This window comes from Macaca nemestrina, chromosome 15 (genome assembly GCF_043159975.1).
Source record: "Macaca nemestrina isolate mMacNem1 chromosome 15, mMacNem.hap1, whole genome shotgun sequence".
Lineage (NCBI taxonomy): Eukaryota > Metazoa > Chordata > Mammalia > Primates > Cercopithecidae > Macaca > Macaca nemestrina.
In genome coordinates, this window is record NC_092139.1 from 97950479 (window position 1) to 97968826 (window position 18348).

Below are 18348 nucleotides of genomic sequence, written 5' to 3' on the forward strand. Positions count from 1 at the left end.
TTTCACAAGGGTCCAAGAGTTTTATTAGACAACCCATGTCAAGGTACAAAATGATTAATGACAATAACAGCCATATTCTATTAGCCAAGTGCCACTTGTCACTATGAAACTATCCTGTAGGACATCCCTGGGCTCTCAGTTGCTAATTGGCTGCTTGAAGAAATGAATGTCCTCAAATCAAGACCCTAACGCAAAGAGATTCCAGAGAGTGGCTTAGAAAGCCCAGCTACTCTTACCAAGGTGGGGAAAGGGTCAGGGGAATGAACCTCTGCAGAACAATTTGAATTCCCAAACTGAATTAAGAGGGAAACAAATATGCAGGCAGGGCAAGGCCTCAGGGGGGCTCCTGGGTCTGGGACAGGGGGTGGGAGACAGGAGAGGCAAAATGGCAGGGACTTGACAGCAGGTTCCTCTTGTCTACTTCTTCCTCCCGCCTCTCTCCTTGAGGGCCAGGTGGATGACTGCGCCATTGGCCATGTTGTAGTAGGCCAGTGAGTTGGAATCTTTGATGAAGATACCCTGGAAAACAGAGAGCATGCCTTAGCATGGGGCAACCCAGCCTTGGGCATACTGCTGCAACCTTACAACTGTGCACCTGGTCCGTTTGCGCTCTGGACTGAGCAAATACAGGAGCTTGCGAGAAGGTAAGGTGTTGGGGATTAGAGGCCTCTCATTCCTCCCACTGTTTCCTTTCTTCCCACCAATTACGCTCCTCCCCTTTGTCAACATTTGACTCAAAAGCTCAACTCCCCAAAAAGTTGGCCCTGACCAACTCCATGGAGCACTGACTCTGAAATCACAAGACCTTTAGGGATCACTTAGCCCAACAGCCTCAATGTATAGAGATAATTGAGGCCCACAGCGGGGATTTGTTCAAGTTGAGAGAGGAAGAACATAACACCTCCGTGTGACCTGGCATCAGGTGGGGTTACACTATCACCTCCAAGTCAGGCTGCCTGAGGTCGCACCGGCAGGGATGGCCCAACCACTGGATCAGGAACCCACTAGAGCATGCCTAAGTCTTGTCCCTAAATCTCTATGCCCCGTCATTGAGGCAAAGAATCTTACAGATCCCACACAAAACTCTACTGTGACCCCACCAGAGCCCTGCATTGTTGGGCACACCTGCCCCAGCACTCCCAGCCACCATCATGACTTCTAGGACGGATTCAGATGGCCACACCCAGATACCACTTCACTCCCCTTTTGGCTTCCATGAGAGATTTAGCTTCTGTGAAAGCAGAGGTGTCAGGACCCAAGGGGCAGGTCTGTGGACAAATTGACTCACCTCATACTGTAGCTTCTGTTTCCCTGCAGGCATGCCTGTGGCTTCATGAATCTTCACCTTAATGACAGAGACCTGTGGGATCAAGCAGCAGTCATTCAACTCCTTGGTAAGGCCAGCTAGAGGAAGCTTTCCCCTGACTGCTTGGTTCCCATGCACCCGATGCCAGTTTGTGGCAGCAACCCATACCTGGTCCGTGAGCGGGAGAGTGAAGACCAGCACCTGCCCATTCAGTTTCCATTCTGTCTTATCCTGCATGTTGGGCACCTGGACTTTGATAGACACTGGACCCTATAAAACAGGAGGTGGTCATTATGCCGAGGGAGCCCTGAGCCAATCAATAACTATCCTCTGCTATCCCGAGACCTGTCCAGACAATGTCACCCATGCATCTGGGCTCCTGGACTCTGGCCTGATTCACCACTGATACCACTTGTACGGTTGTACAAGTCACTACCCCCTTGCAAGATTAGGTTTCTTTTCTTTAAAACAATCTCTATCTTGTCTCCTGCTGAGTCTGGAGCTAAAGTGAAGAACTTTGGTGAAAATACTCTGCACATCCCAAGGGAAAAGAATATGACCTGCAGGGTCAGAAGACCTGGATTCCCAATTCAGCTTCCCAGCTAACAAGGTCTGTCTGAGCCTCAATGTCATTATCCATCAGAGAGGATTAATGACTGTTTTGAGTATTGAGTGGAAGTATCTGTAAAGTACTTAGCTCTTTCCTGGTACTTGAGTTAAGCATTTAAGAAATGGGAACTATTATTAAAAAACAAACAAACAGGGTGGGCGCGGTGGCTCACGCCTGTAATCCCAGCACTTTGGGAGGCCAAGATGGCGGATCACTTATGGCCAGGTGACAAGCCTGGCCAACGTGGCAAAATCCCCTCTCTACTAAAATACTAAAAATACAAAAAGTAGCTGGATGTGTGATGCACACCTGTAATCCCAGCTACTCGGGAGGCTGAGTTATAAGAATCACTTGAACCCGGGAGGCAGAGGTTGCGGGGGAAAAACAAACAAACAAACAATTTGGTCAAAGACATTGGGGGAGCAGAAGCTGGGGCTGTTTCTGTATCCTCACTGCAGCCTGACAGCTTCTCTAGGGACTGGCAGTGACAAGGTCCCCACCTCCCCTTATTGCAGGACCCCAACAGGATCCCACCCAACAGGCAGACCTCCTAAGGGCTAGAGCTGGGGAGGAAGGCCACAGTAAATTTTAAAACACCACACACAATTTCCTCCAGGGGTCTAGGGTCCCTCTCACACCTGAGTTGTGCTGTCCGTGCAGCTGGGTCTCCCTGTTGGCCTGTTAAGTCTACACCAGAGGGACCACCACAGTTACCACCTCTGCCACCACCACCATCACCACCACCACCATCACCATCACCACCAATGCTCTCTGCTCCTCTAATTTTTGACCCCACATTCACGGTGTGCTCAGAAGCCCTTAGATGCCTCCAGCGGCTGACCTACGCCCCAGAAGCCAAGACTGGGAGTAAAATAGGGTCAGTCTGGGAAGTGTACGACAGGGGCGAGGCTGAACCCTCCAGCTAGAAACTTGAGCAGCATTCTGGGATCACATACCTTGTTTCTGCGCAGGAACTCCTCCTCTGGCATGAGGCTGTCTTCTGTCTTCAGTTTTTTGGAGGTAGGCTCATCTTCCATGGGAGGTGGGGGATGAACAGGGGGCATTGGGGCTGGAGCTGGGACAGGTGCCACAGGTGGAGCAGGCACAAAGGCTGCAAAGACAAGAATAAGCAGCCCCATGAGAGGGCAGAATGGGCCCAGGACTCAGGGCTGATGAGAAGTTGAGAGAGGAGGTTGCAAAGGTTTCCTCTAGTCAGAGGTGTGAAGTGCTGTTCCCTGATGAGTCTGGCAGCCAACAGGTTCCCCAGCAGGGGGACCTGGGAGGCTGCCCAGATTGGATAGCAGAGGACTGCAGGAGGGGCAGGACTGACGGATGGAGCTAGTGCCAGGCAACAAGCAACTCTCAGGCCTCTGAGCCTGTTAGGGACCTGATCCCTGAATGCAGACACCGGCTACATCATTTTAGCCTCCCATTTCTACCAGGAATGGTAGCTCCCAGCTCTAGGGTTGCGGATCTTTCACACAGGAAGCCAGGGCCTCTCCTCTGGGCTGGACACCCTGCTGGAACAGCTCGCACTAGCATCAGCCACAGCTCTGTTGACAGTACTTGGCCTGTGGTCCCTGACCTAATGGCCTGGAAAGTGATGCAAGAGATACTGACCTGTTGGCACAATCATAGGGGGTGGGCGGGGGGCCATGATAGGAGGGGCCGAGGGAGGCATGGGCACCACGTTGATTCTGGGCGCGTGGATGATGGGCGGCATGGGGGCGATCACTGAGCCTGGGGGCAGCCGAACCACAGATGCCATTGGGGGCCGGGGCATGACAGGTACTGCAGAGACAACTGTAGTACGAACTGGAGGTGGCATCTGTGCAGGAAAGAACAAGTTACAGGAAGCCAAAGTTGGACTCCAAGGGCACACACAGTTGGCAACTGGCCGCCTGCAGCTCTGAGGATGAAGGTTAGACAGCTCCGTCCTGGCCCCCTGGGACTGAGAAACTGTGGCCTCACACTGGGCGTCCAACAGGAACTGAGCTACTGAGAGCCTGAGAATGACACTCTCTCTGCTTGGGACTTGGCAGGTCAAATTCGACCAGCTACTTTGGCAATCACTGAAAGAGTCACTAAAGAGGCTGAGACCTTGGCTGGGCACAGTGGCTCATGCCTACAATCTCAGCAGTTTGGGAGGCTGAGGTGGGCGAATCACCGGAGGTCAGGAGTTCGAGACCAGTCTGATCAACATGGAGAAACCCTGTCTCTACTAAAAATACAAAATTAGCTGGGCGTGGTGACGCATGCCTGTAATCCCAGCTACTTGGGAGGCTGAGGCAGGAGAATCACTTGAACTCGGGAGACGGAGGTTGCAGTGAGCCGAGATCGTGCCACTGCACTCCAGCCTGGGCGACAAGAGCGAAGCTCTGTCTCAGAAGAAAAAAAAAAAAAAAAAAAAAAAAAAAATAGGGAGAGGAGCTGAGACCTCGACTAAATCTCCTGGAGACAGGCCAGCAGTCCTCACAGACCCAATAAGCCCTGCAGCCCTTCTCTGACGCTAACTGATTTCTCACATTTGCTTCTCACCTCCCTCCTTGTTCCAACCCTCCTCCACAAACAGATTAAGCTAGAGGTTCCCACTTGCATTTAAAGGGCTCTTTCTCTTTCAAACTGACCCACCCCACACTGTAAGGCAGTTGCCCGTCTCAGCCAACACTGTCCGACCTCAAGAACAAAGCTCTAAAAAGTCAGCTGCAGGGTAGATGCTGGCTTACTGTGGGTGGTCGGGGCACTGAAGTGATGGGTGGGGCCGAGCTGGGGATGTTGGTGGCTGAAGATGGTGGCGGTGGCTGTTGAGGGATTTCATTGGGCTTGCTGGGGCCAATCTTCTCTTTGGTGTCATCCTCTGGCACCAGGCCTTTGGCTTTGTGAATGGCCTCAATCTGCTCCTGGAGGGTGATGTTGGCCTGGGCAGCCTGCTGGGTCCGGGCCATGCTGCCTGAGTGGCCATCCCAGGTCACCTGCAAGTGAAAGCAAAGCCACAATGCTCCTGGAACTAAGCCCAAGTGTGAAAGACTGGGGGCAGAGAAGACACTAGGTTCCACTTTAGCCGCACCTTTTCCTCTGGCTTCTGGATCTCCTCCTCACCGATCTTCTTACCAATAGCTGTTTCCTCTACACCGAAGATGTCAGTACGCCGCTCAGCCAACTGCTTCAAGCTGCTCTCAATATCCAGACCTGTACAGTCACAAAACAGAGGTAAAGGATAGAAACAGAAAATAAACCAGGTATCCTGATAAGAGAGCAGCTTTTCTGGTGTGCAGGGAGGAGGCCGGTTCCATGGAATGAGGGTGACTCAGGGTCCCAACACAGCACTCTTGTCCTCTGGGCTCGGGGAAAGCTACCCAATCAGTACTAAGCCTACAAACCCAGTGCTTGTGCAACCCCTCTGACTTAGAAAAGAACAGTAGGCCGGGCAAGGTGGCTCATGCTTGTAATCCCAGCACTTTGGAGGCCAAGGCAGGAGGATCACACCTGAGGTCAGGAATTCGAGACCAGCATGGCCAACATGGTGAAACCCCATCTCTACTGAAAATACAAAAATTATCTGGGTGTGGTGGTGCGTGCCTGTCATCCCAGCTACTTGGGAAGCTGAGGCAGAACTGCTTAAACGTGGGAGGCAGAGGTTGTAGTAGCCAACATGGCGCCACTGCACTTCAGCCTGGGAGACAGAGTAAAACTCCGTCATTCATAAAATAAATAAATTAATTAATTAATTAAATAAATAAGATGGTGAGTCAGAGAGGGCAACTGTGTGGAAAGGGCCACATGGCCTAAGTGGCAGAGTCAAAACTAGAAGTGCAGTCTCCCACCTCTGGCACAGTCCCTGACGCATTCCAAGCAGCTCAGGGTACTCCAGCCATCAGTGCTTTCCTTCTAAACAGCCACAGGAAGCCCTCCCAGCTAAAGCCAGAGCTTTCTCTGGGATTTTAACAGGCACATGTCCTCTCCTTCAGTGTCTGCCTTTGGGGAATTTCTATGGGGAGTCCTCTGGAAAGTGGGGAGTTCTCTTGCACTATCATAGGGTACAACTCTCCTCAAAAGCTTCTGTTGATCTCAACTGTTGCTTTCTATGTTTGCTTAGAAGAAGTTGACTGTAATTTGGAGATCATCATGGGCTCTCCTGGAACCCCCACCTCACCTGGTGCGTACACCTCGTCATCACTCTGCTTCTCACGGATGGAGCGATCCCGCTGCTCCAGCCAGCGAGGGTCAAGAAGTCCAATGCGCATGTGTTCTTGCATTTTGCTGGCAGGGATCTTCTCACCAGTAATGGGGGACACAAGATACTCATCTGGAGCAGGGGCTGGAGGCAAGGGCTTGGAGGCTAAAAGGAAACAGATGTTTCAGTAAGAACACTGGTGGGCAGCCACCTGAGTTAAGAGGGTGGTATTTCATTCATGCATCATTCATCAAGGCATCTATTCAGTGCCACTCTTGTACCTGGCACTGTGAAAGGCACTAGGGCACCAGAAATGACTGGGCCCTGTTCCCCACCATGAAACCTGTAACAGATGGGCTTGCAATGCTTTTACAATAAGCTGCACCTCAAGCCCTCCTAGAAAGACGGGTGTGAGGAACACACAAGGGCACACAGGATCTTCCTGGGCAGTCCGAGGGTTGGGAAGCAGGCCCTACCTTTGGGATCATAGTCCTTGCGGACAATGACTTGGTCTGGAGTTGGGGGCAGAGGTGGAGGCATGGGCGTCTCTGGGGGTGGGGGTACTTTCTGCCCTTCTTCTTCATCATCTGAACCCTGAAAAGCAAAGCAATGGCAGGACTCAAAGAGGGGCTGAGGCCACATCCCTGTAGCTGAGCCTGGCAGCTCTCTGGGTGGCAAGGAGCCTTGGCCTCTGCCAGCCAGCATCCATGTGCTAAGCCTCCGAGGGCAGCTGAGGCCAGCCGGCAGCAGGCCAACCTGCTTCCTCACAGCATGAATGGGAGCGCTGGGGCCATGCTCCTAGCACTCCTCCCAGGCATTTCCAGCAGCTGGCACCAGGCAGTCCCAAGAGGCCAAGGGCACTTAACACGCTGGGGGGGCAGTGCTGGGGGAGTGGCAGAGGGGGGCAAGTGGGCAATCAATGGTAGCCGCTCATACAGCAATGCTGGGAGGGAGAGAAAAAGTCATTTCCCACAGACAGGGGCCCTTTCTTCTCAGGCTGTGCACAAATTCTTTCCGAGAGGGGGAGAACAGTCTGGTTCTGGAGACTCCATGCCTGCTTGGAGGGCCTGGCTTGAAGGGGGTAGGGATGCCTGAAAGGAAGTGTGGGCTACATTTAGAAAAGCTCTGGGAGCTTGGAGCCCAGCTGAGAGCTCAAAACAGAATAGGGTAATGCAGTGAGTTCCCTAACTGAGGGCTGGCACGAGGCAGTGAGAGCAGAGTGTCCGGGCCAGGGAGAAGGCCACAGAACAGGTCAGCACAGCTTTTAGATCCTTGCCTATGAATGAATCTTTGTTGCCGGAGCTGGAAAGAGGCTCTGTACTGCCTGGGCTTGGGCAGCTGTATGGCCTTTTTCAGGACCCACGCCTCCTTTCAAGGCTCACCAGGGAGCTGGATCTGACTGGTGGAGAGCACTTCGATCTCCTGGGGCGTCAGGAGAAAAGGTCATCCCGCAGGCCCGCCCAGCAGCTTACCTCATCCATGTCTTGTACTTGGGTGTCCTGGTCCAGCTGGGAAGGAGGTTCCTCTGCCTTCTCCTGTTTGTCATCGTCCTCATCAGACTCGACCTCCATCTCAACTTCCTCACTTTCCCCAAACTTCTCATAGCGCTCCTGAATGAGGATTCGGGCCCCCAGCTCCTCCGGCGTGGTGGGGGGAGGGAAGTTCCCTAGAGGGTGAGCCAGAGGCAAAAGTATTCCTTATCAAAGATCCATCTATTTGCCCTGTCTGAGCTTCCCAAGGGCTGAGGCTATGTCTGTTTTCTCTCCAGCTATCTTCAGAGGCCCATCTAGGGTCTGGCAAGTAGCTACTGAATCTAACTTGGGCAAAGCGGTAGAACCAAAGTCTTTTGGGAGCAGGGAAGAAACAGACACTGATAGAGTCCTCTGAGAGATTCTGCTGCTCTCTAGGAACGCTTGCACAAGGCCTCCTGGGAAGTCTCAGAGTTCATGGCTCCCCATCTGGAGTCACTCCTCACAGACCTACCTTGCTCATTGGGTTGGAAGTCCACTGTTTCCACCACTACAAAATCATGCCAGTCAATCTGAGCATAGGCCACCCGCTCCTTCTCCTTCTCCTCTTCTTCCTTCTTCCTCTCACGTTCCTGGAATTTGGCCCATTCCACTCGGTAACACACCTACAGAGATGGGAAACAGCTCGGTGCTAAGCTGAAGCAGGGTCTGCTCCTGATGAGGCTACCACCTCCAGGGCTTTCATCAAAGCCAGCGCCTCCTTCAAAACAGAATGGAAGTATGGTTCCAAACTATGGCATTTGCACCGGGTTCCACCCAGGCGCAGAGTTCGGATAGAATGAAACCTCCATCCTCTGATCTGCTTGGCAGCTGGCCTTCTGCCTTCTAGTTAGACTGGAAAAGAGGGAGACATATTGAGGCTGAGAGCAAAGCAGAAAGTTGTGGTATGTTGGGAAGCATCCGGACTCCAGGTTTCTTTGGCCTTTGTATCTAACAAAGCCTTTTCTCCCACCAATCCTGTGACCGGAACATAACAAGGTCCTGCCTCAGGGACTGTTTTCAAACATAAAACAGAACCCAACATCAGTAACTGATTGCAAGAAATCCTATTCAGTTTACCTGATCCAAAACTTCTCGGGGGTTTTCAGCCTCTTTCTTGAGCTTTGAAAATAAACCTTTGGGTGGAATCAAGATCTGAAATACAGAAGAGTTAAAGCAACTGTCAGTGCTTTACAATGCGGTACAAAGAGGCAGCTTTCCTGGGTCTGTGATAAAGCACAGGAGATAAGGAAGCATGGGATTCTGTGTCCCAATCCCAGCTCCACTTGGCTGTGGGACTTTGGGCAAGTCATGTCACCTCAGTAACTTGATTTCCTTCTCCAAAATAATGGCACCACCACTCAAAGTTGGCACCATGAACTTAAAAAGGCTGCTTCAAGGATTAGCAGGAAAGCATGCAAAGCACTAGCAGATTACCCAGAACATGGTCAGTACGAGATGGCTGCTTTCATGAGACTGACCTGCTCTTATCCTTTCAAAAACACTGCACAGGTCTCCCCTGACTATCCTATTCAGAACCGCAGTCTACCTGCCCCACCTCCCTCTATTTCTGCCCCCTGCTTTCTCTCCATAGCATTTAGCACCATGTGACAGACACTAACAATGCACCTGACTCCTCCTCACTAGACTAGAAACTCCACCAAGACAGGGATTTCTCTTCTGTTCACGATTACATCTCCAGTCCCCTGAATAATGTCTGACAATGAATATTTACTGAAAGAACAAATGTTGCCTTTGTTCTAAAGGGCCCAAAAAGCTTCTACTGCCACTGGCAAAGTGGCTCAGCCCTATCCCAGTCCCTCCTTATACCTTTACCCCAAGAATCTATCTGCTCAGTCTTCCATGGCTAGAATCAGACACCAGTACCCTCAAGTTACAGTGGTAAATGCCAATACCCAAGTTCTGAAGAAGAAAAAACAGGAAAGTAACAGAATAAAAAGTGATCTGGGACCTTTAACCCTGGAAGCAGTCCACTGGCAAAAATTAATCCAGGGCTCCTTTAAAATTGATATTGCATATTTATAGTAACTCTTTGGCCTTGGGCCTTCAATGATCGTTATTTAAGCTACCATACTAGCTTCTGGATTTGGTCATTTTTTAAACACACACATTTTTACAATTCTTTCTAATTATATATTTAAAAGTGAGTGAAGTTAGGAAATTCTCAAGTCCTTTCAAGTCAGATCTTTGAGGTGTTGTTTCTGGATATGAAGAACAGATGTACAGACCATCCCACTGAAAACAGAAGGAAAACAACCTCCATGATATGTGTAGCAAGAAAAATGTGCACAGGCAAAGCTATACCAGTACACTTTGCAATACATTAATAATCTAATTATTTTAAATGCCAGAACTGACTTGTCTAGATTCTTGATTGCAGCTCTGTCACATGATAACTGAGCTCTTAGGGTCTGGAGTAAAAATGCCAGAGCTCAAGCCCCAGCCCTGCCGCCTCCTAGCTATGTGACCCTGGCCATGTTAACTTCACTGCACCTGTTTTCTCTTCTGTAAAGTGAACATAATAAGAGTGGCTACCTTACAGGCTACTGGAGATTAAATGAGAAGATGCTGCACACATAATTTCTTAGTGATGTTAGTTATACTGACTTGTATCACATCAAAGCGTCTCTCAATGCCTATTTAAATGCTATTTCCAATTTAAGGCACTTTATAAGCTGAAGAACCAAAGTTTTAGGGTCAAATGTGGTTTAAACCTCAGCATAGCTACTTACTGACTGACAAACCTTGAGTACGTGACTTCACCTTTCTGAGCCCATTTCTGCTTCTGAAAGATGGGGAGAAAACACCTCATGGCTTCTTGTGAGGACTAAATTAGGTAAAAGGAGGCAACTGTTAAAGGCTGACTTCTTCTCAGGGCCTTACTAGGCAACTGAAAATGGAAATGTACTTAAAAGCAGCAAGCACCACTTGGCCTTGTCACATAGCAGGCAATCGCCTAATGGTAGTTAGCAAGCATGTACTTCCCTTCTCTTTAGAAACAAGCAGTCTGTGTTGCACTGAAATAAATAACTGAATAGAAATCAAGGTTTTACATTAAACTGGGATTCAAAACATGTGCTCAGAGGCCCCATGGAGAAGCCATGTCCTTGCAGACAGTGAGTGGACACAGTGCTTCCAAGGGTAAGATGTTTTCCTTTCCTGGGCCCAGGACCCCAGCCCCATCCTACCCAGGCACCTTGGTGTACTGCTCCACTAGCTTCGTGAAGTAGTTAAAGAGGCTGTGCTGTGGGCGGAGAAAGTCAAACTGGTAGTTGCGCTGCTCTTTCTGCATCAGCTGGGTCAGAAACTGGCGCCCATTCCTGGCCACAAACTGAGCTGTCAGCTTCACCACATCCAGGTCGAAGGCTGAGATGGAGGGGGGATCAGCAATAAACTCAAACTCAGGAGGAGGCTCTTTGGGCACGACGGTCTCTTGGATTACTTGGGCTTGGACCTAAGATGCAAAGGGAGTATGAGGCAAGCGGCATAGGAGTGAACAGGCTCCAGGGGAGGGGAGGGGACATGGGTATACCCCTCAACAGGATGCTGTGAACCTCTAGACTTCTGTTAATTATGCACACACCACTAGCACTTGGTGTGAGAGAATTCTAAATCACAAGAGCACCGATTTCCCAGCCAACTATGGCCTCAACTCCCTGAATGGCTCTGAGTGAGAACCATTCCCCTCTGTACCTCTGCTCCTGCCTTGAAATTGAGGGCCAAAACTGGGTGACAGAAGATCCAACAGGAATATGGCTTATTAAATCCCATCCCAGAGGGACGGAAGTGCAGAAGGCCTATGTGTGTGCAGAAAACCCCACTGTACAAAATGTTTCCATGACCTCCACATGAATCGTGAGGTAGAACAGGTACTGTGAATCCTCTTTATAGATGAAGAAACTGAGGTAGCCTGAGGCTCTAGGAGTAGTACACTACAATGCAAGGTCTTAGAACCTGACCTCAACCTTTATATCCCACTGCAAAAGGAGGAGCTGCCTTTTCCACCATGGTTCAGGAGTACAGAAGGCAGGTCTGGACAGGAGGAATAACATGTCAGCCTCTCTCTTCATTCATAACCCTAATAGTCCCTAGTGCTGGGCCTCAGTACAGGGAAGTGGTATTAGGGGAGGCCAGATAGAAGGGTCCTGGGAAGAAGAGACAGAAGGGAAGGGAGAGCATAAGGAGGAGCGCACAGGCCACACTGCATCCTTCAGCACAGCCAAGTAGGAAGTCCTTCACCCATCATAGCACTGCCCTCACACCCTCACACTTCCCCCGACTCTCAGATTCCTCATACAGCCTCTGTGAGGGGTCAATGAGACAAGACTCCTGAAGTTATAAGCACAGAGTCTGACAAGCAGTGCTTGGGAAATGCCAACTAACATCAGTACTTTGCTGTCTGGGTCTCAGTCTGCCTCTGAGATGGGGATAACAACCTTACTTCTCTCCCTGGGTGGTTGTGAGGTTTAGAGTTATTTGTGTACCCCCTCCCTATCCCTGCTTCCCTCTCAAGCCCTGCGTAAGTGAAGGGGGCACTGGGCTCCAAACCTTCTGGGGCAGCTGCTGCTGGGTGGCCTGCTGCTGCTGCTGCATGACCTTGGGGATGGCAGCTGACGGCTCCTGAGCCTTCCCCTCCTTGAACTCGCTGACCTTGTGGCGGTAATAGGCATGGTAAGGGTCATTGGGGTTCAGAAAGTTGAACTTGGGGTTGTTGATCTCATTCTGTCGGATCCTAGCTTCAAATTCAGGCCCATTTCTAGAGGGAGAAAAAACAGCAAGAATAAACACCACATCCCTTGTGCCTGCTGAGATCTAGGACACTGCCCATTGGAACGTCCTTTTTGCCACCACCCACTGCTCAAACCAGTCCAGCCCTCAGCACAGCAGATGTCCTCCTCCAGCCTCCTGGCATTGGCAATCAGTGCCATGTGCCTCATTCAGCTCGAACCAGGCCACTTCTACCACGGGGTCTCCCTGAACCCAGTCATTCCTTACCTCCTTTTCCAGTTCTGCCATTTCCAAAACCACCTAGGCTATCGCTCATTTATTTTAAGTGAATATGATGAAAACAAAGTAACACTGTCAAAGTTTAGCTGGAAGTTTGCTGAGACTAGTTCTTTTAGTTCAAAGGGGTAGCAAGTGCTGGAGAGGTGTAAAAGGTACGTGAACACCAAACCTAAACTTTGTCCTCTGAGTAACGAGAAAGACTGAAAGACATGAAAATTTAGTTGACTTGAGCCTGGGCAACAAGAAAAGACCCTAACTCTACAAACAATTTTAAAAATAAATTAGCTGGGCATGGTGGCTTGTGCCTCTAGTCCCAGCTACTCAGGAGGCTGAGGTGGGAGGATCACTTGTGCCCAGGAGTCTGAGGCTGCAGTGAGCTAGAACCGTGTCAATGTACTCCAGCCTGGAAAACAGAGTGAGACCCTGTCTTTTGTTTTTGTCTTAAGAAACAAAAACAAAAACAAAAACAAAACAAATTAGTTGGTTTAATGCCTTGTCCAAGTACTGCCTAAAACCACCCCAATTATACTGGTGAGGCCCACACAGGAAACATGCTCAGCAAGGACCCAGCCTCGTACAGCTGTATAAGGCACCTTCAGATGACAGGGGTGTGGTAAGATCAGCAGGGAGGTCTCCAACCACTGTCTGTACTTGGGATGGTTCCCCAGATATGCCCCATGTCCCCAGCAAGCCTTCAAAACCTCAGGATAATGAAAAAATGTCCCTGTAATGATATTTAGGGAACCCTGATTTTTAAAATGTCCCAACAGTAATACTTCAACACCTGTGTCAGTAAGAAAATACACGGACCTTAAAGACACAAGATATGAACACATTCAAGTTGCAGGTTCACTACTGACTCACTCTGACCCAGAGCAAGTTACCAAACTACTCTTTGATTCCATTTCCCCATGTGTAAAAAGCAGCTAACACCAGTTTCCCTTTCTACCTTAAAACATTATTGAGGAGATGCCAAAGTCTTCTTTTTGTTTCAGAGACAGGGTCTCACTCTGTCACCCAGGCTGGAGTGCAGTAGTACAATCTCAGCTCACTGCAACCTCCACCTCCTGGGCTCAAGGGATCCTCCCACCTCACCCTCCTGAGCAGCTGGGACTACAGGCATGCACCACCATGCCCAGCTAATCTGTTTTATATTTTGTAGAGATGGCGTTTCGCCATGTTGCTCGGGCTGGTCTCGAACTCCTGCGCTCAAGTGATACACCCGCCTTGGCCTCCCAAAGTGATAGGATTATAGGCGTGAGCCACTGAACCCAGCCCTTAAAGTCTTTTCAAATCATACAGTAGACTGCAAATGCAAGGGGCTAGGAGGGGTTGTTCCATAAACATCGTCTGTGGGGCCTTCCATTGCTCCTCTGGTGAGAACCTTGTACTTAGAACTGCCCCAAACACACCAAGGCATGGCCCCAGCATCTATCTAGTGCCAGCCAGCCGGCTCCACTCTCTTCTGACTTTCACATCCCTGGCCTGTGAGTTTAAGAGGGGGTGGGAGCCTGGCACAGTGGCACACACTTGTAGTCCCAGCTACTCAGGAGGCTGAGGCGAGAGGATCACTTGAGTCCAGAAGATCATATCCAAGCCTGGACAACAAAATGAAATTTCATCTCTTAAAAAAAAAAGTTTTTTTTTAATTTTAAGAGAGACGCAGTACTGTACCCCAGATCAAGCAGTACAGCAATATGTGCCACACTAGTGATCAACACCCAGCCTGGCTCCTCAGCAAGTCCTGGTCATACCCTGCCGTGTGACTAACATCATGAGGTCTCAATTTGACAGTACATTAGTCTAACTGGAACCTCATGCTTTGGAAAAAAAATTCTCCCTACTCCTTAAATAATGCAAACCACACATAAGAATGAAGGTGAATGCCCACTTAAACCCTGCTCAACTAGGCCACTATACCCAGCAAATGCCTCGGGCAGACAAAGGGCTCCTGGAAAAGGGGGGCCTGGTTGTCTCCTGTACCACTAGCTAGGCCATAACTTTACCCCATCTGGGAACAATCTGAAAGATAAAACAATGAGAAGGCTTGGCATGTTCATTCCAAACTATTCTGTTGCTTTAAATTAGCTTAACGTTGGCCGGGCGCGGTGGCTCAAGCCTGTAATCCCAGCACTTTGGGAGGCCGAGACGGGCGGATCACGAGGTCAGGAGATCGAGACCATCCTGGCTAACACGGTGAAACCCTGTCTCTACTAAAAAATACAAAAAAACTAGCCGGGTGAGGTGGTGGGCGCCTGTAGTCCCAGCTACTCAGGAGGCTGAGGCAGGAGAATGGTGTGAACCCGGGAGGCGGAGCTTGCAGTGAGCTGAGATCCGGCCACAGCACTCCAGCCTGGGTGACAGAGCGAGACTCCGTCTCAAAAAAAATAAAATAAAATAAAATAAATAAATTAGCTTAACGTTAATTTTAGAATCATACTCTCCACCAGAAGGAATAGATTTCAACAGAAAAAAACATGATTCTGACTCAACCCAGCTGCTGGGACTTTTTAAGGGTAATTTCCACTTCAGTTTCTTGCAGGAACATGCAGGAAACAAAAGGCCTAACCTAGTGAAAAAACTTTTGGAAAACTGCTCAGTTGTACATTTCTACTGCATGCTCCATAAATACACATGAACCTAGGAGAAGTGAACACAGAGTTCTGCATGTCTGCTTTAACTTGGATATTGGTCTCTTTGTTGCAATGTAAACCATAAGTTCACAGACTTTGTTTATTTACTTTTGAGGCGGAGTCTCATTCTGTCACCCAGGCTGGAGTGTAGTGGCACCATCTTGGCTCACTGTAACCTCTGCCTCCCGGGTTGAGGTAATTCTCCTGCCTCAGTCTTCCAAGTAGCTGAGACTACAGGCGCCCGCCACCACACCCAGCTAGTTTTTTGTATTTTTAGTAGAGACAAGGTTTCACTATGTTGGCCAGGCTGGTCTCGAACTCCTGACCTCAGGTGATCTGCCCGCCTCAGTTTCTCGAAGTGCTGGGATTACACGTGTAAGCCACCACACTGGCTCACAGATTTCAGAAATGCCTACAAAAGCAATCACCATAGCTAAAAATCAATCTAGGGATGTGCATGGTTTTGGATTTTTTTCTTTCTTTCTTTTTTTTTTTTTTTTTTGAGACAGGGTCTTGCTCTATCGCCCCAGGCTGGAGTACACTGGCATGATCATAGCCTTGACCTCTCAGGCTCAAGTGATCCTCCCAAGGGGCTAGAACTACAGGTATGCGCCACCACGCCCAGCTAACTTTATTATTTTTTTGTAGAGACGGGTCTCACTATGTTGCCTAGGCTGGTCTCCAAGTCCTGGGTTCACGCGATCCTTCCACCCTGGCCTCCCAAAGTGCTGGGATTACAGGTGTGAGCCACCTAACCTGGTCATATACATTTAAAGGGACCTTGGACACACTCATTTCTTTAGCAGCAAAGGATGGCACAAAATTATTGGAAAGCTGCTTGGCAAAATGTTTAAGAAATCTTTCAAAGATGCTCTTTTAGCCAATAATGAGCCACACAGAATTTTCTTCTAAGGAAACAATCTAAAAGGGAAAGAAAATGCTCAGGGATTTCCCCACAGCTTACTTTGCCAAAATGAAATGTTGGGAACAGGCCAGGTGCAGTGGTCATGCCTATAATCCCAGCACTCTGGGTGGCTGAGACATGAGGATCACTTGAGGCCAGGCGTTCACGACCAACCTGAGCCACATAGAAAGACCCCATCTTTACAGAAAAACTAAAAAAATAAAAAATTAGCTAGGTGTGGTAGCAGGCACCTGTAGTCCTAGCTACTCAGGAAGCTGAGGTGGTAGGATAACTTGAGCCCAGGAGTTCGAGGTTGCAGTGAGCTATAATCGTGCCACTGCACTCCAGCCTGCATGTCAGAACGAGACTCTGTCTCTAAAAAAGAAATGTTGGAAACCTCCTCCTCTAAGGAAAATACAGAAATGGTGGCCAAGTCAAGGAAAGTATTTCACCTCTACATGATGCATCCTCTTAATAAAGGATCACAGGGCATTATGAAGACTATGGAGCACAATGGAAAAATGCTTACAACACAGACTTGAATGTGAAAGTATCTTTGCTAATATTACAAGGATCTAAAAAAAGACGCCAAGGACAGAAGGAAACAGAAAAAACTGAAAACAGCTGGTAGACACTATTCTGGTAACAAGAATATGGTGATTCTTCACCCAACTCCCCTTTTCTGTATATTCTGTTTTTAAAATATCAGGGGAAAAGGGGAAGCATGAACACGGATAAGAGCCATTAAACATTTATCTTAAACACAACAAACAGTCTAAATCTGACATGACCCAATCATCATCATAACGTTCAATGAAGCACAGAGCAGCTTTCAACCTAATACTCAGGGTAATCAAAGCCCTTGAAATGTAATGAGATGAATCTGCAGAGCTGACGCAATGAAAATCTAACAAAAGTAGGCTGGCGCCATGGCTCATGCCTGTAATCCCAGCACTTTGGGAGGCCCAGGTGGGGGGATCATGTAGTCAAGAGATTGAGACCAGCCTGGCCAACATGGTGAAACCACATCTCTACCAAAAATACAAAAATTACCCGGGCGTGGTGGTGCACGCCTGTTGTCCCAGCTACTCGGGAGGCTGAGGCAGGAGAATCACTTGAACCCAAGAGGCGGAGGTTGCAGTGAGTTGAGATTGCACCACCGCACTCCAGCCTGACAACAGAGCAAGACTCCGTGTCATTTAAAAAAAAAAAAAAAAAAAGTCTAACCTAAGTAATCTTTAATTTTATTAGGTTGGGAAAGGAAGGAACATCCGTTAAATGATGTATACTGGGCCGGGCGCGGTGGCTCAAGCCTGTAATCCCAGCACTTTGGGAGGCCGAGACGGGCGGATCACGAGGTCAGGAGATCGAGACCATCCTGGCTAACATGGTGAAACCCCGTCTCTACTAAAAAAAAAAAAATACAAAAAAACTAGCCGGGCGAGGTGGCGGGCGCCTGTAGTCCCAGCTACTCGGGAGGCTGAGGCAGGAGAATGGCGTGAACCCAGGAGGCGGAGCTTGCAGTGAGCTGAGATCCGGTCACTGCACTCCAGCCTGGGCGACAGAGCGAGACTCCGTCTCAAAAAAAAAAAAACAAAAAACAACAAAACAAATGATGTATACTGACTGAGACACTGCCTCAGGGGAGTGACGTGATTCCTGGAGAACACACGCTGATTGAGCCTGCTTCCACACACTAAGGAGCCGTCCAGAAATCCAGACTGATTGTGAAATCTCATTTTTACTTGTTTTGGTTTGAGACATGGTCTCACTGTCACCCAGGATGGAGTGCATAGCTCACTATAGCCTCAACCTTCCAGGCCCAATTGATCCTCTTACCTCAGCCTCCTGAGTAGCTGGGACCACAGGCCCATACCACCACAGCTAGGTAACTTTTTTTTTGTAGACGGGGTCTTGCTATGTTGCCCAGGCTGGTCTCAAACTCCTGAGCTCAAGTTATCTTCCCATTTTGGGCTCCCAAAGTGGTAGGATTACAGATTACACACAAGAGCCACAACACCTGGCCTCCTCATTTTTAAATACTAGCAACAAATTGAGTTTTGAAAAACTTACTGTGAGGACAAACAAAACATCTGTAGGCTGGACACGACCTGAGGGCTGCCAAAGGAATACCTTAAATACCCTAGAGGATGTATTGACCTTTGGAGTCAAGGGGCCATCAGAA

General features: G+C 49.2%; 1 protein-coding gene across 1 annotated transcript in view; it reads right to left on the reverse strand.

Moving 5' to 3' along the window:
* The window catches only part of LOC105487237 (splicing factor 3a subunit 1), a 22370-nt gene continuing 4022 nt past the window's right edge, over positions 1-18348 (reverse strand). Inside the window, exons 3-16 of the mRNA XM_011750620.3 lie at positions 12168-12375; positions 10816-11073; positions 8679-8753; positions 8074-8224; positions 7563-7756; positions 6567-6684; positions 6070-6255; positions 4984-5105; positions 4643-4888; positions 3537-3744; positions 2873-3027; positions 1475-1576; positions 1289-1360; positions 1-519 (exon numbers count right to left, since the gene is read on the reverse strand). Coding sequence (XP_011748922.1) covers positions 418-519; positions 1289-1360; positions 1475-1576; positions 2873-3027; positions 3537-3744; positions 4643-4888; positions 4984-5105; positions 6070-6255; positions 6567-6684; positions 7563-7756; positions 8074-8224; positions 8679-8753; positions 10816-11073; positions 12168-12375 — 2197 coding nt within the window. The 3' untranslated portion in view covers positions 1-417. The remainder of the gene's footprint in view (positions 520-1288; positions 1361-1474; positions 1577-2872; positions 3028-3536; positions 3745-4642; positions 4889-4983; positions 5106-6069; positions 6256-6566; positions 6685-7562; positions 7757-8073; positions 8225-8678; positions 8754-10815; positions 11074-12167; positions 12376-18348) is intronic.